The sequence below is a fragment of the Pteropus medius genome, unplaced genomic scaffold (genome assembly GCF_902729225.1).
Source record: "Pteropus medius unplaced genomic scaffold, Ma_sr-lr_union100, whole genome shotgun sequence".
Classification (NCBI taxonomy): Eukaryota; Metazoa; Chordata; class Mammalia; order Chiroptera; family Pteropodidae; genus Pteropus; species Pteropus medius.
The window spans coordinates 44,690,559-44,711,242 of record NW_024344378.1 but is presented as its reverse complement, the minus strand read 5'-3'; the positions used below and the strand labels follow the sequence as shown (position 1 = coordinate 44,711,242).

At 52.8% G+C, this 20,684-nt stretch overlaps 1 protein-coding gene across 5 annotated transcripts in view; it reads right to left on the bottom strand.

The window, feature by feature from the left end:
• Positions 1–20,684, bottom strand: part of PALD1 (phosphatase domain containing paladin 1) — a 76,089-nt gene that overhangs the window by 23,085 nt on the left and 32,320 nt on the right. For 4 of the 5 annotated variants that reach the window (XM_039872028.1, XM_039872027.1, XM_039872031.1 and 1 more), the window contains exons 2-18: positions 17,986–18,199; positions 15,302–15,404; positions 13,822–14,001; positions 12,502–12,666; positions 11,505–11,665; positions 11,229–11,304; positions 10,276–10,427; positions 9,835–9,934; positions 9,521–9,625; positions 7,335–7,430; positions 6,774–6,902; positions 6,247–6,363; positions 6,001–6,156; positions 5,503–5,685; positions 4,291–4,431; positions 3,968–4,039; positions 19–159 (exon numbers count right to left, since the gene is read on the bottom strand). In XM_039872028.1, coding sequence (XP_039727962.1) covers positions 19–159; positions 3,968–4,039; positions 4,291–4,431; positions 5,503–5,685; positions 6,001–6,156; positions 6,247–6,363; positions 6,774–6,902; positions 7,335–7,430; positions 9,521–9,625; positions 9,835–9,934; positions 10,276–10,427; positions 11,229–11,304; positions 11,505–11,665; positions 12,502–12,666; positions 13,822–14,001; positions 15,302–15,404; positions 17,986–18,170 — 2,262 coding nt within the window. In that variant the 5' untranslated portion in view covers positions 18,171–18,199. The remainder of the gene's footprint in view (positions 1–18; positions 160–3,967; positions 4,040–4,290; positions 4,432–5,502; positions 5,686–6,000; positions 6,157–6,246; positions 6,364–6,773; positions 6,903–7,334; positions 7,431–9,520; positions 9,626–9,834; positions 9,935–10,275; positions 10,428–11,228; positions 11,305–11,504; positions 11,666–12,501; positions 12,667–13,821; positions 14,002–15,301; positions 15,405–17,985; positions 18,200–20,684) is intronic. The other variant, XM_039872030.1, reaches the window with a different exon arrangement.

The window sequence follows — 20,684 nt, the reverse complement described above, 5'->3', positions numbered from 1 at the left end:
ATCAGGGGTGGGGCTCACCTGGCGGTAGGTACAGATGATGATTTCCCGCAGGTGGTAGTGCATGGGCGTCATGGTCTCACTGACTGTGTCCAGAGCTGCGTCCACCTCTTTCTTCACACGGTGCCCATCGGGCAGCAGCTGCACCACCTTCATCACCACCTGGGGCCAGAGGAGTGGGGCTGAGCAGAGAGAAAACCAAGGTGGGCAGGTGGGGCCTCAGGAACAGGCTCACCCCATACTAAGGGCCATGCCGGCCTCAAGCCCCAGGCCCTGACCACAGAGCCCTGCCTGCCTTCGGGGTGGGGAACAAGGGGGTTCCTGGGTATCTGAAGCTGGGGCTCCTAAGGTGTCTGTTTTTTTAAGCAGTAGAAACCTTGCTTCAAACAAAACCTTATCGAGAACTCTACAAAACAGACAGTTGTGTAACTGGGGCTGGTGGGGTGAGGTAGGGTGTGTGATGAGCCTAAGTGGGGACCCTGCTAGCTCTATTTTCACCCCACAGCAGCCCCCAGGCACTCCAGGGACACCCAGCTATGGGGAACCCAGTGTGGACACCACTCACCTGATGTAAGCCCCCTTTATTGCTGGGAAGACAGGCCTGTGAAGGTCGCTCTGTGGGGCAGGCCTCTTCCCCCATCGTTCCTCTCAACCACTCCCTGTGGATCCCCTCTACGAATCTCTCTACCCTGTACCCCCACAGTCAGCACCAATCCAGGCCCCATCCCCTCTCATCTCCACTGCAGCAGCCCCACCTCCTCCCTGGGAGCCAGAGAGGGCTTAATGAGAAGACAAATGTGAGCAAGTCCCATCTGTAGAATCCCTGGCTTCAAACTCTTTATGGCTCCCTTGCACTCAACATATATCTGATAGCTTCCCAGGTCTACAAGGCCCCACACTGCCTGACCCCACCTGCCTCCTGCCTCACTCATAATCCTCCCTTCAGGACAATGCCTTCCTGGAGCCCCTCAGTGCACCCCCAACACCTTGCACAGTCCTTTCAGAGCCCCACCGTCAAGGGCATCTGCTCATCCACCCATGTGCTCACTTGTTTCACATCCGCTTCCCACCAGATGAGAAGCTCCCTGACCCCTGAGAGTGAGGCCCTTCCACCGAGTAGCACCCCGTCGACAGTTGCTAAATGAACAAAAGGCCAGAAGCCCGACCTAATTCTTCTCTCAATCTGGCCGCTGCCTACGCACACGGCCCACCGTCCCCACCTCCACAGGTGGGTCAACAGCGGGACTATCCTGGGGAGGAGGTTCTTCCATCCTCTAGTGCTTCTCAGAAAGGACCCGCCCAGGGCTGGCACACCAGCAGGGGTGGAGTTACAGCCCAGTGGGAAGAGAGGATCCATAGCCTGGGAGGACTCGGCTAACCTGGCTCAGGCCATGGGGAGAGGCTGCAACCCAGCCAACACCCTGGACCTGGGATCTGGACCAACACCAAGCTCGAGAGGAGGGCAGACCACAGATGGGTCCCCAGGGAGGCACAGAGTTAGAAATCTGTCCCACAGGGAACTCCCCAGGCAAAAAGCTGCAGGTTTTTCAAACTCAATGAATTGAATTCCTAGCCTGTCCCCTAAATTGCTTTCCCCCGTGAATTCTCCATCTCCTTGGCTGTCACCACCAGCCAGAAACCCAAAGGTCATCCTGGGCACCCTCTTAACCCCATGGCCAGTGGTCCCTAAAACCTATCAATGGGAACTGGGCCTCTCTTTCCTGCCAAGCGGCCCCCTCCTCACTCAGGCCCTGCCTCTCCTCTCCACTCCCTCCTCCACGGTATGGGCCCCACAGAATCAAAGTCTGATCATAACTCTTCTGCCTCTCTGCTGACCTCAAGGTTAAGGTCAAATACATAGTATGACCCTCCAGGATCCTCACAATGTAGGTCCCCCCACCTAGAGACCACTTCCTTTCATTCTGGCCAATCACAGCCTTAAACAGCTCCTGACCTTTCCAGACTCCTGACTTTGCACACTTGATCTCCTCTGCACACATCTCCCTCTCACCCAGTGGACTCATTCATCTTTCTAAAATGCACTCAAATATCACCTCCTCCATGAAGCCCTCCTAGGCTCCCCTGCTAGGTTTCCCCAGCTGCACTCTCAGCCCTCAGAACCGAGGTCTATTCCAGCTCTCTTCACACGCTATTGGATGTTCCCCAGTGGACTGGGGAATGTATAAAGAATTCCTAAAACTCGAAAACAAAACAATCCAAATCAAAAACGGACAAAGAACTTAACAGACATTTCTCCAAGAACATATACAAATGGCTAAATAGCACATGAAAAGATGCTCAACATCATTAGTCATTAGAGAAATGCAAATCAAAACCACAATGAGATGCCACTTCATAACCGGTAGAATAGCTATTACTAAAAAAACAAAAAAAAACAAAAAAACTACGAGAAGTGTTGGCAAGGATGTAGAGAAACTGGAACACTTGTGGCTTGCTGGTAGAAATACACAATGGCACAGCTACTATGAAAAACAATATGGCAGTTCCTCAAAAATTGAATACAGAATTACCATATGATCGAGCAATTCCACTTATGGAATTGAAAGTAGAGACCTGAACAGATTATTTGTACACTGATGTTCACAGCAGCATTACTCACAGCCGAAAGGTGGAAATAACCCAAGTGTCTATCAACAGACGAATGGATGAACAAAATGCAGTATATATATATATATATATACATATATATATATATGTATATATATACACACACACACACACACACATATACATATATGCGTATATATATGTATATACACACACACATGTATATATAATAGGATATTATTCAGTCTATGAAAAGAATGAAATTCTAATATATGCTCAACATGGATGAACCTTGAAGATATTATCTCAAGTGAAATACACCAAATACAAAAGAACAAGTATTTATTATAAGTACTATATTATGTGATGCTACTTATATGTAGTATGTAGAATAGTCAAATTCATACAGATAGAAAATAGAACAGTGGTTATCAGAGACTAAAGGGAGGAGGGAATGGGAAGTTATTGGTTAATGGGTACAATCAGTTTGGGATGATGAAAAAGTTCTGGAGATGAACAGTGGTGTTGGTTGTACAACAGTGAGAATGTATTTAATGCCGCAGAACTGTACACTTAAAAATGGTTAAAACAGTAAATTTTATGCTATGTATATTTTACCACTATAAAAAAAAAAAAAAAAGATAAGAAAAGAATCAGCAAAGCAGCCAGGAGAAGGAAGAGAAAAGAGGTCCACGGTAAGAGAACAGCATATGCAAAGGCCTGGAAGCTGAAAGAGCTTAGTGGGTTTGAGGACCTGCATGACGGCCGGGGCGGCAGGACAGCAAGGAGGGGCACATGGTGAGGCTGGCCAGGGAGGCGAGAGCCAACCACAACACTGACACTAGGTAGATAAGTGCTGACTCTGAGTTCTACGTTCCCCATCTGTAAGGGGAAGACTTCGCCACCTATTTGCAAGGTGTCTGGGAAGACGACATGTGGCAGGCACACAATACATGGGTGACTAATTCAGAAATGTTAGCATCTGCCCACCCAGACCCTGCTGAGATGGGGGTGGGGGCGGGGCAGGCCAGGGCCCTGCTCCAAGGTCACCAACCATAGCCGGGTCCCAGCTGCCTATGAGGGGGCTGTCAATGCTCTCCAGACAGGCTGGTGGCCAGCAGACTCCCCCAGGTTACACAGTAGCCCAGTAGCAGGATTAGGCAGGGTGAGAGGGGTCTAGGCTCCCCATCTCCAATGGTCATCTGCCAGGACCCCAGAGCCCACCTGCCCCATGCCTTGGTTTGCTCATCTGTAAAATGGGAACAGAGAAGCACTGATGTGATGAGGTAGAAGAAGGCAACAGCATTGAGGAGAGCTTGGAGATCCTCCCCAGACCTGCCAGCAAGACTTGCCCTCTCCCCTCCCCGAGGTGTCCCCTGGGGACTCCACTGGGCGTGCTCACCTCAAACTCCCCCATGGTGAATTTGGCATCAGGCACGCTCACGAGCTCCTCCTCGCCCACCTCGGGGAATCCCTGAGGGAGGACAGCTGGTGGGATGGGGAGCACGCCTCCCCAGGCTGCACCTCTCCCTCATGCCAGGAGCCCCTTGCCAGGGGTCTGCCAGCCCCATTTGCCCTCTGCCCAGGACTGATGAAAGGGGACTCTGAGACCACCAGGGCACAATTTCTACCCCCACACCCTCCTGGCATAGCCAGTGTCCCCAGGGACCGAGCGCCCACCCTTCCTGGGCAGACTCCTGTCCTCATACAAGATGCCGCACGTACTCTGATGTGCCAGAAGGCGAGCACAGCCACCACCATGGCAGTTGTGGTTCGGCCCTGGCCACTGAGGCAGCTGAACACGAAGCCAGTGCCCGCATCCTTAGCAAGGGCAGCCCGCAGGACCTCGAGCAGCCGGTCAAAATCCTAGGTGGGGAGACCAAGGTCTGAGTCAGTGGGTGCTCCTGGCTGCACAGGCTCCTGAGGCAGCTCACCCCACAAAGGGAGTGCTCGCCCCGTGCCAGGATCTGTGTCAGGCTCACCTCAACTCACTGTGTACACGCAAGACCAGATGCATGTAAACAGCCCCACCCCCGTGTACAGCGTGACCACTCCAGGACCAGGACACTTGAGCAGAGACACACACACGCCTGGGGCTCCTGCCACCATCCACCAGGAAGAACAAGCGCATGCATACGCACTCCCATGTGCTGCACCTCCAGGCTATCCGTGGACCCCCCTATTCTACTGCCAGCTTGAGATGTGGTCCCAGCCTGAGATAAGTCTCACCACGCAGCAGTGACCACTGCAGTGTGCAGCCACCAGGGGGCAGCAAACTACAGGTTACCAGACCCACAGAGCAAAATGAGGCAGGATATCCAAGCTCACTCATCACACATCGCAGGGAACACATGACAGGCCCTGCACGCACCCCACACAGACCCACACAGACATGTCACCCAAACAACCAACATATTATACAGGCCCACAACGACTCACACATGATACACACCAAGCACGCATAGCGGCCCACAACACCCTCCTGCACAAACCCCATACACATACTTGACCACACAACTCCCCAAAAGACACGTTCTCCATACTTGTCCCCCAGACAAAATATACATCATAGACCATAAAAAGACATGCACCACACACATATACACACTCCACAATGACACCCACACCCGCTCCAAACAGTCCCACAACAGGCACACATGTATCACAAAGGCCACAGACATGCTCCACCCCCATACACACCTATGATACATAATAAACACACATTTGTACACACACACACACACATATACGCACGTGCGCGCCCGTGCACAAACACCAAGCTTGGAAGGGATGTGGATAAACCAACCTGAGCCAAATCTGAACCCTTGTGGAATAAGCTCCCAGTCCCTCAGCAGAGCTGTGTCCACAGCCAAGACCCAGGCCAGGGGGCGGGGGGTCTCCTCTGTCTCCCAGTCCTCGCCTGCCTGGCCCCCTCACCTCCTCACGGGGGGCACAGAAGTCTGGCACAGGGATGCGGTGGTAGGTAAGGCCAGGGCAGGCCCCGTGGTGCTGGCTAAAGACCTCCTGCGTGGTGAGGCACGTCTGGAATCTGTGGGTCCGTAGGCCCTCCGCTCCTGGGGGAGGCGCGCTCAGGTGGGCCTTCAGCTGGGTCTCCAGGTTCTAGGGGAGGGTGGGACAGAGGGCACAGGCTGCTGAGGCAACCTCCAGGCCAGCCCTGAAAGACCAGAGCCCGCCATGGCGAGGGCCAGTCCTGGCTTCCAGGCCCATGCCTGCCCCTTCCTGAGCCTCAGGGGTCACAACCAGACCCAGAGACAGGCAGGTAGCCGCAATCAGCCACTCCCTGAGACTGTTCCCCTTGGGGCTCCAGTTTCTCCATCTGCACCATAGGAATACAAGACCTTCTAAAGACCCTCCCAAGCCAGTTCCCCAGAAGGCCTCCAAGATAGGGGCATGTAGGAGGCAGAAGGGCCTCACCTCCAGTTGGTCAGCGGTCATGGGGGGCCCAGGCTGTCGCAGGCTGTGGGTGTGCCCATCACACTCCAGCACGGCCTCCTCCCTCAGGTTGACCCAAACAACCTGCCGCAGCTTCCTCTTGGCATCAGTTAGGTAGGCCAAGATACTCCCCAGGGCCTGGGGGGACAGGAGAAAAGTCGGCAAAAAAGCTCAAACCGCCCCCTGCTGCCACCCCAATAGTGGACCCAGGCCCCCTGGGGTGGTCACCTTGGCACTAGGCTGGGCTGTGCCATAGATGGGCATTCGAGACACCCTCCGAAAGTTGGCCACGTCCATCTCTCTGACGGTGCTGAGTGCATCTAGGGAGATGAGATCGTCCGCCCCCTGTGGGGAGAGCAGCAAGCCTGGGACCCACAGCAGTCCCTGAGAGGTTCAGAGCCAGCCCGAGGGAAGCAAAGGAGGGGCAGGACCACACTTCACAGTTTGGAGAGCACTTCTGTACACTCAGAGCTTCATCACTGCCCCGGCAAGGAGAAGAGCAATGGTGCCCACTCTCTGGATGAGGAAACTGAGGCTCAAAGATGAGAAGCTGGTGGCAAAAGCACTAGAACCAGGCCTTCTGACTCCCTGCCCAGAACACTTGGGTTTGAGACTGAGGAGCGGGGACTAGAACAGTGGCCAAAGCTGCACCTGCTCCTCTGCCTCCTGTGAGGACAATGCTCAACCCAACCCCACAGGAATCAAGGGCCAGCCCCCACACATTCCCACGTCCCCAGACAGCCAGCCATACTCACCAGGAAGCCCTTGGAGATGAAGTCTCCAGGAGCCACAGGCCCCGCTGAGTTCAGTGTCACAGGCAAGCGGTACAGCTCAGGATGGGCACACAGCCAGCGGCTAAAACTGAGGGCAAAGGCCAGCGGGTACTGCAGCCCAAGGCAGAGAGAGACAGGGATTCAGGGGCACGTGCCATCCGGAACTCACTCTGTCTGCCCTGTGGTGGGGGAGTCCCCAGAGACTATGGTGGCCCTGGGCAGGGATGAGAAGGTGGGAAGCAAGGACCAGGATGTCTGAAGCAAGATCCTTCTGGACCCCGATGCCCTGGCTAAGGGTACAGAGACTAGGGCCCAGTGAAGAGAGGTGGGTCCCGCTTTGCCCGAACTAGCACAGACCACCCCTTTATCCGGGTCTTTCTTTGCCTCCCCAACACCCATCTTCCTTGAGAACCAACACACATGTCCCCACTCTCCTCCCCAGCTCCACAAGGATCCCTCATGACCCCACGCCTGTCTCTGTGGCAGGGAGGCTGGAAGGGTTCCAGGAGAAGGGACGTGGGTCCACTCCTCCTCCAGCCCCACCTGCTCATGGAGATAGTAGTTAAACAGGATCAGGTAGAAGTATCGCTCCAGGCTCCACAGCGCCCTCTGCCAGACACTGTGCCGCCTGCCACTTCCCTGAGAGAAGGAGAAAGGAAGAGAGGGCGAGAACGTAAAGATGGGGCTGCTGTGGTCACCCAGTCCCCACCCCAGGACGGGCAGGAGTTAAGCCTGAGACTCCCCAGAAAACAATCTTCCCCTCTTTTCATAACGCAGTTCTGCTGGGCTGAAAGTCTTCCAAGCATCTAACTCTGCCCCATCTGTAGCGGGTAACTCCTGGTGCAGGGAGAGCTATGGTGACTATATAGTAGGAACTACAGTCCTTGGTGTAGGGGCTGCCTCCCCCACAGGCTCTGAGCCCAGAGACAGGCTGCGGCTCCCCACTTTGCTCCAACACCATCCACCATGCAGGGTGGCACACCCTCTGTGTTTAAGGAGCAAGTATATCGACACCCTCCCCTGAGGCTGTGACCCTCCCTGCAAGAAAACGAAAAGACTCTCACGACAGTGCTCCAAGGGCTATAATCATTACCACTACTTTACAGGGGGAAACTGGGATTCAGAGAAATGAGGTGACTTGCTCAAAGTCACACAGCTGATGGCAAACAGAGCTGGGTCCCCAAATAAGTGTGTTAACCCCAGCCCAGGACTCTCTAATGGTGGGGGGGGCGAGAGTTGTCAGAGAGGAGATTAGTCCCTAGTGTCCCTCTCTCGGCCTTTGGATATCAGGGTTCTCCTGCTAGGTCAGTACCACCCTCCAGAGGGCAAGGCAGATCGGTATAGGCTCGAAGGAAAGGTCATGCCCTTTGATGAAGCTTAATTCCATCTTTGGGAATCCAGGCCAGCAAACTTTTATTTCTATAAAAGGCCACACAGTAAGTATTTAGGTTTGCAGGCTACATGGTCTCTGTTTCAACTGTCCAGCTCGGCCACTGCAGCATAAGAGAGGCATAGACAGCACATAAAAGAATGGGCAAGACCATGTCCCAGTAAAAGTTATTTACAAAAACAGGTGGTGGGCTGGTTTTGGCCGATGGGCTATAGTGTGCCAGCCCCTAAGCTAGACTAAGGAAAACGATACTAAAGGCATCAAAGGTCATTTTCATGAAGCTGCTCATCGTAAAAGTGTTTACACTGATGAGGAACTGGAAGTGACTCAACTAGCCAACAAAAAGGGGCCTGTTTAGTAAACCATGGCAGGTGACATGCCAGGGACACCTGCTCTCTGTCAGGCCCCCTTCCAAGTGCTTTATGGATCTTATCTGACCTACTCCTCACAACCATCCTATGGGGTCATCACCATTAGTGGTCCCATTTTGCAAGTGGGGAAACTTGAGGCATAGAGCAGTTAAGCAGGTTGCCCACATCCACACGCCCACGCTTCTAACCTATCAGGCCAGTGATGGCTGAACCACGCAATGGGCTTGGTTACACGGCCAGAGAAAATCTCAATGACAGCAATCAGGTATGGACACGGAAAAGACAAAACAAAGCAAGCATGATGCAAACCGCATGCTGGGACAACCTACACAAGGACATCATAAAATGAAAAATGAAGGAAGCCAGCCCCAAGTGCTCATAGCAGCTGTGCTGGGATTATGAGTGATTTTTTTCCTTCTCTAATTTCTCAATTTTCCACGTATGACATTGCTTTTAAAAGATGTTTTTTAAGTTTTAAAGAATAAAAAGGCTCTGCGGGCTTTAGATTCTTTCCATACTCTGTGTGCAAACACTGTCAAGCCAACCTCCTCTCCCCAGAGCATGGGGACAGCCCTGCTGAAACAGCCCAGAACCCACCGCTTTTCCAGAAGCAGTGAGCTGGACCAAGCCCCGGCCTTCCCAAAGAAATATCATGGGTTTTATTTTCAAGGCAAGCCATGAGCGGTCTGGGAAATATCTGGACCCAGAGGCCCCCAGCACCCCGTCAGCAGCCCCTTCCTCTGTCCTGTTTATTCTGCAGTGAGGGCACCTGGTCAAGGAAAGTAAACTTCCCCTCTTCCTCATCCATCCTTCCTGCAAGCCCAGCTCCCCTATCTCCCCTTCCTCTGAAAGCCACTCTTCTGGTGGGAGAAGCAACCAGGAAAAGTCAATCTGAAAGAAGCCAGTCAACGGGCTTAACGAACGAGGCGGCAAGGTTTGTGCTTAAGCAGAAGCTCTCCCCACCTCACCTGGTCTGGGCTCTCCGGCCGGATGCCTTCCAGCTTCCTCTGGTTTTCTAAGACTACTTCCTTTAGGTCATGCAACTCAGCACAGGCAGTGATGGCTCTGTCCACCTGGTGCCAAGGACCAAGGCAGGGAAGAGGGGACAGCAGCAGGAAGGGAGCAGAGCCAAGGAAAGATAAGATGGGGGAGAGAGAAGAGAGGAGAGAGACAGAATGATTAGCCGAGAAGGCGGGCGGGGGTATCAGAGAAGAAAGAGACCCCACCGGTGAGGGGAGTTCAGTGCCCCTGCCCCAGCTCCTTGCTCAGCCCCCTTGCTCACCTCCTCCACCATCTTCCTTCCCTGGGGCACGGCATGGAGAAAGCTCTGGATCACCTGGAGTTGTTCCATGGGCAGTGGCTTGGTCTTTGAGGGAACAGCCCTGACAAGGAAGGGGGCAGTAGCATAATCAGCACTCCCACAGGCCTCTAGGCCAGCCCTGCTGTTGACACTCTCCCATTTACACAGCAACTGAGAAGCACCAGACTTACAGGTTCCAAGTCTTCCTCTCAAATCAGGTTGGGGGAGGCAAGGGGCATTTCCCCCACTGGGGAAACTAAGGCCCAGAAAAGTCAAGCGACTTTCTCCAGGTCACCCACCAAGTCTATGACAAACCAGAAAATGAACCTGAGATGCCCCCTTTGCAGCTCTGGCTCTGAGCTCCTGAGATGTCCCCAGCATACTGGGGCAGCCACTTGAGGAACCGGGTCCCATGCCACTCACTCTGGCCTGGAGGCAGACCCGCTATGGTGAAACAGGATGAGAGTACCCAGGACCATGCCCAGGTTGGTCCTGCCCAAGCCTGTCTGGCAGCTGAAGAGGAGAGCAGGGGGAGACCCATGGGCATCACGGAGCAGCAGCAGGCTGGGAGTCTCCTGGGAAAATAACCATGAATATCATGTAATGGCGTGACCCAGAAATCCCCCGGCTAAGGACCAAAGAGGGGTAGGGGGTTAGGACATAGGCCCACCCCATCCCACAGCCTGTGGCAAGATGGGGCCAAATAGGCAGCTCAGCCTTTTTCGCCAAACCCCAAAACCCAGTCTGCTCTACCTGCCCCCTGCTCCACCGGCCCCCAGGTTGTGCAGGCCCTGCCTCCTTCCCAGACCCTGGAGGAGATCAAGGAACTGTCTCTGAAAGCAAGAACTACTCAGAGGGGACAAGGCCATATCTAACAGCCCCGTAAAATATTAATTAAATAAGGTGACACCCTGAAGGGGTTGGAAGAGAAATACCACCAGGACTCAGCAAGTACCAGTGGAAGAGTCTAGAGGGTAAGAATTTTTAGCTCCAATAAAGAAATGAGGAACTTGAGGTCTAGCGAGTTCGGAAATTGTCCAAGATCACATAGCAAGTTAGCAGCCCGATCAGGGCCGAAGTCCAGTACTCCAGTAAGTGCTGGGCTGTGTCATCAGAGGATGTGCAAATACTCATCCACACACAAACACACACAACCCCACCCTACATGTGAACACACACCGCACACACAGAGATACGCAGACGTGTATACACACACATACCCAACATACTCAACACCATCCACAACACAAAATGAGGACTTCTTCCGAGGAAATCCAGAGGCCACACCCACCCTGAGCATCTCCATGGAGACAGGGCCTAGACACAGACCCACTCTCCAGGCCCTTGCCCCACTCCGTGCTCTCACCCCCGCTTACCCGGATGACACTGACAAAGGCATCAAACTGGGCTTCCAGCGGAGCCCCTTGTTCAGGCAGGGGCAGGCGGTGGTACCTGCCAGGTGACGGGGAGCAGCCCATCAGGCAGGCCACACACCCTGGGCATCCCCCTCCTCCCTGCATTCCCGTGGGAGATAGGCAAGGGGAACTCAGCCCCACCTGCAGATGGTGAGACTGAGGCCACAGTGGAGGACAGGCCCAGAGAGCTACACGCCCAACACCCTGGGGGTCCTGTGCAGAACTGGCCCTCGGTACCGGTAGGTGGGTTGCAGGAAGAGGGGCCGCTTGTACACCTCCTCGGTCACGTGCACATCATCCTCGCCCCGGACGGCCACAGTGTGCGGCTCCCCACGAAGGTCCTCGGTATTGTGGTACACTTGGTACGTGCTCTCACTCAGCTGGGCAAAGTCGTGGATCTACATGGAGGTATGAGGGCCAGAGGGCCATGATGGACCTTCAAGTCCCTCCCGGCCTTCCTGGCTGAGCTCTGGAGTGGCTAGGCCACACAGAGCCCACAGACAGGCTGCTTTTCCCCCAGGGGGAACTACATGGCCAAGGATGCTCTCTATGCCATGGGTGTCCTGAGGGTAGCCACCTATACACCGGGGTCAGGTAGGAAGGGCTCTGCCCAGTGGGCAGCAGGAATTAACTAAGCCACTAGGCTGAAGTACAGGATGAGGCTTGGTCATCTGGGAGCTAGAGAGGAAGACTGGAAGGGAGATGGAGAGATGACCAGTGGCCAATGCGGCTTCAGCTCCTGCCCATGAAAGTCTCTGGCAGGGGCACTGTGACCACTCACACTCTATTTACACACCTCTGTGATGTGTCAACAGCCTCAGAGACCTTGACTAAGTTTGTGGAGGAGGAGGACAGGGGAACCTCAGAAACAAAGGCCCATGAGAGAAGTGATTCACCCCAGGCCCCACAGCTCATGAAGGGCTGAACTTCAGTCTTGGACTCCTAGTCAAGTGCTCTTTTCACTCCACCAGAACCCTTTCTAAATAGGGATGCTGAATGCAAAGCAGAAAAGCAGGGTGCAAAAGGAGCAGAGGCAAACAGAGCCAGAGGAATAGGAAGCCCTTCCTCTGGCTGCCTGTGAGCAGGCCTCGTAGCCAGCCACTCGTCCAAGCAGGACAGCAAAGTGGACGAGTGTGGGCTGGTGAGAGCCAAACTGGGCTGTGGGCTGGGGTCTCAACTCTGCTGCTGAGGCCTGCCAGGAAGGGAGCCTCTCGTCCATACCAGTGGCCCTCACCTCTTTCCGGATGGCCAGCTCTAAGCTCTCTGCCTGGACCCCAGGTCCAAGGCCCTGGAGGTTCTCGTGAAGGTTCTGCTTGTCTCGAGGTGTGTAGGGCACAAAGTCCTCATCAGCACGCAGAAACAGCACGGGCTCCTCCCGCACACAGAAGATGATGCACTCCTGCCAGGAGACCGAGGAGGAAGGACACCATCACCACTATCGGACATGGACATTCGCTCCACTGCTCCACCTCCAGGCCTTTGAGCAGGCTGTTCCCCCTCCTGAAGGGCTCATCACCCCATCCTGTCCCTGAACCTGAATCTTACCCAAGAAACAAAGCTCAGCCCAAATGCTATCTGTTCCTGACCCTCTCTCCTCTCAAGTCCTTTGTCTGAAGGTGTTAATTCCTGCTATGTAATAACATTATCATGAATACATCTTTTCTCCCTTCGTAGACTACAGATTCCTCGCAGGTAGAATCATATCCTGGTCATGTTCACATCCCCACAATTCCTAGCATGGAGCCCTAGATAAATCAAGTACTCGAAAAGCATCAGTTGAAGAAATGAACACCTATTACTATCATGCAATTATTCATTCACTATGCATGGTACAGACTAAGGGAGATACATGGGCAGACTCCACCCTGGAGGAACCTGCAGGAAAGCTGAGAAAATGGATTTGCACAGCTTACACCCCCCAGCCCACTCTGATTCACTCAAAGACTCTCCATCTTAACTGCAGGTCAAGTCAGACACTAGGAAACCACGATGAGCCTGAAATCACAGTGGACCCTCAGCCCCTGTCCTGGAGACACTCAAAACCCCACCAGAGGAGTCATTCAAAAGTAGCCACCTGGAGTCCAGGTGTCTGGGTTTGGGTCCTGGGACAACACTCACGAGCTATGTCACTTGTCCTCTCTGAGCCTGTTTCCTCCTCTATAAAATAGAATAGCTGCCCCACCCTCACAGGGTTGACGTGAAGATATAAGCATTAGCTGTGATCATCATCTCGGAGCTCTCTCATCATGACCTGGCCCCTCTTTTCACCCTGTCACCCTCCTCACTTCCTCTGAGGTCCTCACAGTGGGCTTCTGACCTTGGGCTCCCAAGTCCACACAAGACAATGCAACAAACATTTGCCCAGAATCTCCCAACCATGCTGACTACAATGACCATCATGGTACTCAAGGCTTGACAGGGCCTGGTCCGGGTCACCAGCTGCCCTTCTCATCATGTGGCCCGGCCCCTCCAGAGCCTCTGGAGTTTCTCCCCCCAGGAATCCCTTTCTCCAGATTTGCAGGCGAGTCCCTGCCCGGAAAGTGATCGTGCTTACCTTGTGTCCGTCCTTCTGGAGTTTCTGGAGGACCTGCCTGAACCCCGAGAGGCTGGGCTGTCCCATGCCAAATACGGTTAGCCCTCCCCGCACCTGCCGGAAGTTAGGGGCTCCACAGCTCCGCACAGTGCCCAGCACGTCCATCTTCTCAGCAACATCTCGCACTAGGAAGTAGCGTCCCTAGCAATGGGAGAGCCACAGGGGGTCACTCAGATGACTCGGGGACATCTTCTACAGGCAGGGCTCTATCCCAGGTCCCAGGGGATGGGGAGCAGGGAGATGGGGTGGGGAACACGGTCCTCAAGTTGTCTGCAGGCTCGCAGAAAAAAAAAAACGGATGAAAATACATGACCATCTGTGATCCTTGGCAGGCTGTCACAGAGCGTAGGAAAAGAAAAGACAATTCCTCCTGAGGGGGAGTCCGAGAAGGCTTCATGTAGGAGGTGGCATCTGAGCCAGGCCTTGAAGAAGGAGAACAGGGAGAGACACTGCAGGGGCAGAAAACTGAAGTTGGCTGTAGAGCAAACCTGAAGCTCCCTGGAAGGAAGGCAAACGTCTCTTGCCCCCGGAGGAACTGGATGGAGAAGGGGCCTGAGTAGGGAGTCACAGGTGGGGCGGCAGGAATCAACCAGAGGAAAACTGTGCTAGCTTCCTAGGGCCCTACCGTTCTGAGGACGGGTAAGTTTTTCCCCTTCCTAGCTGGGGTGAACGAATGCCATAACGACTAAGAAAAGAGAAAAACACCATTTGGAAATCAGGAGAGAGTCGGGGAACCAGAAGAGTTCATTCCTGGACAAAAAGGAACCCTGAGCTCATCTTGTCCATCCTCCTGCCTTCAGTAGGACTGCATGGACATTGCTCACAGATAAGTGGGATCACTTCTTCCAGATGCCAAAAATTCCTAGCTACTCTTTCAGCAAATACAGTTTAATCATTATGATTATTCATACAGTCATTCACTCATTGACTATTTACTGACCACCTACATAGCACCTAAGCACTGTTCTGGGGCCTGGGGTAGCAGCAGTGAACAAGACCAATGAAAAGTCACCTGTCCTTGTGGACTTTACTTTCCAGGGAATATTTAAGACACAAAAAAAAAAGAAAGAGAGAGAGAGAGAGATAAGCCAAAGAAATCCTGAAACTTTGAAAGAGAAGGGGAGGGAGATCCCCAGCCTAGAAGAAGCAATTTGGGGCCTAGGGGCCTTTGTCCCCATCTGTATTCTCCTGGTGCCCCGAAGGAGAGGCTGTGAAAAGGCTGGGGCCGGGCAGGAGATGGAGAGAGAAGAGCAGGGGCTCCACAAGGCAGGAGGAACAGGCCTCAGGAAACCAGGGGGTGAGAAGAAGTGGGATTGGGACTCTGGAGGGTGGGGTGGGGACAGTAGGGAAAGCAGGAAGAGATAAAGGAGAAAATCTGTGAGGAAGGAGGCCAGGAGGAGACAGGCCAAAAGGGTGAGGGGAGAATAGGACTTGACCTCACCTGAACCAGGTAGTGCTCAGGGGTAGTGTCCGAGAGCCGGCCCAGAGTGTAATGGGCCTTGAGCAGCTCATCATGGATCTGGAACTCCTCCTTGCAGTTGTACCTGCCAGGGGCAGACAGAGACCGAATCAAGCAACCTTGTGGCCAGAGTCCTCTCCAACCTCACCAGACTCCACAGCAGGGCCCCCACCTCCCGCCCATGTGGCTACCCCTTTGTGGCAGAGACCGCCCCTTGTACCCCAATATCTACTTTCCCCTTCATCAGCAATAGAAGCTCGGAATTAGGACTGGGCCATTCATTTGAAGATTATATTTCCCAGACACCCTTGCAGCTAGTATGGTCATGTGATTAAGTTCTGGCCAATGGGATGTGAGAAAAAGTAATGTGTGCAACTTCTGCACCATTCCCTTAAAGGGAAGATGTGTGCCTTCTATGTTTCTCTCCTTCTCCCCGGCTAGCATCCAGAAGTGAAGGCAGGAAGTAGATGTCGATGACGGCGGAGTCACAAGAGAAGAGGAGCCTGGCTGATCGTGAAGTGGCCATATCAGACTGGTACACCTCTTGAACTTTTATGTGTGAGAAGTTTCTGTCTTCTGTAAGGTTTTCTATTCGGGGATTACTTTGCTCCTTCAGATTGTCTCTGAGAACATTCTCCACACTGACAATCTCACAGCACAGTGAGGCAATTCAGACACAGACTTGGGGGCCCCGTGGCCTGGGCATGAATCTACCTCCACTTGGTAACTCCATGCTCTTGGAGTTACTCACTCTCTCTGTAGCTCCACTTCCAGTGATTCCCACCTCCTGGGGCTGCCGTGAGAATTCAATGCATTAATGAATGTAAGTGCTTAGCCCAGTGCCTTGGGCACAATAAGAACATATCAATAAAATTATTATTACCAGGAATAATTCTACCTCCACGCAGGGCCATTTCAAACAAAACCCACAGGTATAACTCCAGGTTTCTGCAGATGCTAAACCAGGCGGAAGTCTGTGTACTTCAAAAAGCTTCTGTGCTGATTATAATAATGAATGAGACACTGCCTCCCGGAGTGCGTGATCTGGTGTCTGATCCTCTTCGCAAAAGAATTGCCTCTAGGAAAGGCAGGCTGCTGGAATGGGTGGGGCAGGGAGCACTAGACAAGGAGTCAAGAGACCTGGGTTCTCGCTACCAGCTCTGCCTCCATCTCACCGCATGGCCTGTGGTGAGCAAATCTTTTTACCCTCCGAAACTCAGTTTGTGTATCTAGGTCAGTTTTTGCATCTGATCAGGAGTCAGCAAAACTTCTATATCAAGAAACAAATGGTAAATAGTCGAGGCTTTAGAGGTCATCCAGTCTCTGTTGCAACTAACTTCAACTCTGCAGTTTAACTGTTAAGCATCCACAGACAATATGTCAATAAATGGGAATGGCAGTGTTCCAATAAAGCTTTATTTACAAAAACAGATGATGGGCTGTATTTGACCTACAGGATATAGTTGGCTGGTCCCTGTGTTGGATGATCTCTAAGGTCCCTTCCACCTCAAACACACTAGGAGTACTGCACTCATGGCTGGCTGTAGGAGGCAGGTACAAGACCATTATGGTGGATTTTTACAGCAGGCCATTTTTCTGAGCGATATCACTTACTTAAATACTTTGAATATCATCTCCACGTGTCCTGATAAGGAAACTGAGGCTCAAGAAGGGAATAAATTCGCCCAAGATCACGAAGCAAGGAAGGCCCAGGACACACGTCTCCAATACTGCCCTCAAGGCTCAAACCTAGTTTTGTCATCTCTAGTAGACAGACTACATATTAAGTCTCTTTTATGTAACATCTCCCCTCATTATGAACTCAGTAACTTATTATGATTATAATTTTCCTGTCAGGCCCCAAAGCTAGCAGGCCACATTTATCATTCACCCTCAGGTTTCCTTACACAGAAGGCCCCATCTGCTAGGTCTCTGCCAAACTTCTATGTGTGGAATATATTTAATTCTTAGCTCACTGTGTCCTATTCTCTGTGTCCTGAGGGGCCCAGAGGCAAGGGAGAACAGTGGGCGGATTTGATGGAAGACGAGGCTTTCCAACTCCCCAGGAGACAGATCCAATGCCCCTTCCATCTTTCTGGCCTCGGGCACCCAGCACCCGCTCATTCACTGGGCCCTTAAGGCAGGCACAGTTTCAGGGCCCCTTCCTGACCCTCTTCCTCTGGACGCACGCAGTGTATCCAGGTCTCTCTCAAAATATGGTGCCAGAACGAACCCTCAGCCTCCTCTGAGACTGTCCCCAAAGGACCTAATTAGGACATTTGACCAACAGCTTCCAGCTTTTTCAGCCCAAGGCCCTTTAATGGCCTGGTGTTAACCTCAGTTTCCAACCATAATTACTGGTTGTGGGGAAAAAAATCTAAATTTTATGCATCTAAGTATATAAACTTCCTTTGAAAATGTTCAGCCAAAAATTATTTTCAAAAAAGTGTTTCCCCAGTCACTCTGCCCTCTCCACGCTCCCTGGCACTACAGACATAGTAAGTAACATAAGTTAAGACACCCACGACAGAGTCTCTGCCTAACCTCTCTGGGCCCCTGTGTCTTCATCCATGAAAGCGATTTGTAGACATTATGCCACCACCCCTCTGGGCAGCTCCCTCAGTCATGTCCTCCAGGGACATGGTCACATTACCCCTGCCACTCACGTGATCACAACAGGAGCCACCTTGTTGGGGATGATGGACTTGGCCTTACTGTTGTGCAAGCTCGTGGTCTGGAAGGAGTGGATGCTGACTGAGTGCCGCCCATCCATCGTGCCGCCACCCTGGAGTCCCTCGAAGGGGGCAGTGGCTGAGACTGTCTGCTGAGCTGTGCTGGCTGTTGTACCCATAGTCAACAGGCAGCCTCAGGACCCAAGACCTGTGGGGTGACAGGGTGTGTGTTCAAGGAAGGGGTGGGAAAAGCCAGGGAAGAAAGAAACCTAGCCAACCCCTCACTCCCATCGTATGTACAGATGCAAAATTTGAGGCCCAGAGAGAGCCAGCTCACCCTGCAGCTGGAGACGGATGGCAGGTGCGCCACCTACCACGTTTGCCAAGTGCCTGATATGTGCCTGGCCCTCTGATGGTGCTTTGGGGTTATGGACATAGAGACATAAAGATGCAGCCCCAACCCCCTAGAGTTTACATTCCTCTGGCGAAAACAAGACAGTTAGGAAGGGGTTACCCTTCTAGACCAGGTCAGGACTGAGGGCTCTAGGTGACCAGGTCAGGCCAGGCCTTCCAAACTAGGAGAAGTAGAAGACCTGAGGGAGAACCAGGGGCAGGTGCAGAGGGAAGTCAGGCTTGGTCATAAAGAATCTGGGTGGGAACAGGATGCAAGAGGACATTCCATCCATGTATGTCACAAACTTAGGCCAGGGAGGTCCTGACTGGGACCCTTGAGCTCTCAGCAGATCAAGGGTCCAGTGAAAGCACCAGGCCCCTGAAATTGACATTAACATCATCATCAACCTCGACACCACCGACAGGCAAAGCTTCTGCCCCACATGAGGTCTGCTGGGCATCCTCTTGGAGAGCTCTTTCCCAGGTAAACACTTAAAGATGTATGCAAAAAATGGGCTACCCCGGGCAGTGCTGTTTATAACAAAAGACTGGAAACAACTTCCAGACAACAATAGGGGATTTGTTGAATAAATTATGGGACACTTCTAATGTGGAATGTTAAATGGTCATTAAAAATATCATATTGACTGATGTGGAAAGACATCTCAGAAACAGGACTAGAAAGAGCAGGTCGCAAGGCAAGTTCAAACTACAATCTTATGTTAATTCATGAAACTGTATTAGGAGAAAAGTCTGGGAGGACACACGCCAAGATGCTAATATGAATTATCACAAAGCGATGAGATCATGGGTAATTTTTATTTTCTCCTTTTTGCTTCTCTGAATTTTCTCATTTTTCTCCTCTGAATACTGGGAAATAAAGTTAAAGCTTATTTAAAACAAATAAGGAAATGGCTAGGGTACCTGTAAGGAGCTGCTAGAAGGTGTGGGGAATATAAGCTCTGGGGTCCAGACATGGGAGACAGAATTTTCCGGGAGCTCAGCAGCCACTGGCTCCCTGCGGCACTAATGGTCCAAGATAGGGAAAGGGAGGGACAAACCTACCCCCTACCACTCCCAACCCCATCTGCACCCTGAGATGGATCTACCCTGTACTCTAGAAGCACAGGGACAATAAGCAGTCCTTAGAACATGGCAACGCCCCTAGCCGCCTTCGGCTGAGCGTGAGCTGCTCTGCGGCAGTGGCTACGATCTGCTCCAACCATCTACACTCCCCCACCCCGCCTGGCCCTCTCAAACCAGCAGCAGCACCTCTGGAAGTGGATGGTGGGGTCAGGGTCAGCAGCTCAGTCTGAATGCTGAGCTCTCCGCCTTTTCTCCCGTAGACTCTGAGTCAAAGTTCCTGGTCCAAGTCAGGTGCTCCCTGGGCTTCTCCCACGGCTACGTACTCAGGCTCCCCTCCCCAGAACCGCCTCGAGGGAATGACTAGCCTCATGCTTTCCCTCCGAGAATCTTCTCAAACCACTACTGATCCCTCTCCCTCTTCAGTCTGGAAAGTGCTCCCTCCCTCCTTCTCACCCAGCCTTGTCATCCTTGAAAACTCCCAGAGCCTACATGACTGTTTTGTTAACATGCACACCTTGTGTTCATAGGAGCCCCACCATGACTCCACACCTGGCCCAATTTCTCTCTCTCTTCCTCTTTCCCCACCCCTCCCCCCCCTCTCTCTCTCGCTCTCTCTCGCTCTCTCTCGCTCGCTCTCTCTCATTCTCTCCCCTTACCTCCCTCTTTCCCTCCCTCTTTGGTCAGAGGTGGAGGGAATGAGCTTCTGTTCCTGAACAGAAACACAGGCGGCTCAGAGAGGGGGAGGGGAAGTTTCAGCAGAGCCAGAAACTTCTCTCTAGTTCTCTCCACTTTGCCTGCCATGGCAGGCTCCCAACGTGGTTCACCAAAGTCTCCCAGACCCCTCTCAGCAGTCTGGGCCAAGGAGGCATGGGTGGCAACAGCCTCCTCCAAGAACGTGGTTGGCTGTCTGGAAGGAGGGCATGACAAACAGGCAACAGCTGTCTACAGCTGCCTGCTCCCACTGGGCTGGGCTGGGCCCATCACCTCTATCCCTCCTCCCCCTCATCACCCCTACAGCTCCAGCTCCAGCTTCCCTCATCTCTTACAAGCGCCACAGGCAATAACAGGCCCCAGTCAGTCCCTGAAAGGGCATCAGGGAGAAAACACAAATGTGTAGAGCGGCAGTCCGCAGGAAAGGGAGAAGGACAGCATCATTTGAAAGTTGACCTGCCTCCAAAATGTCTAAAGGAGGGTGAAAGCCTGGGCACCCAGGC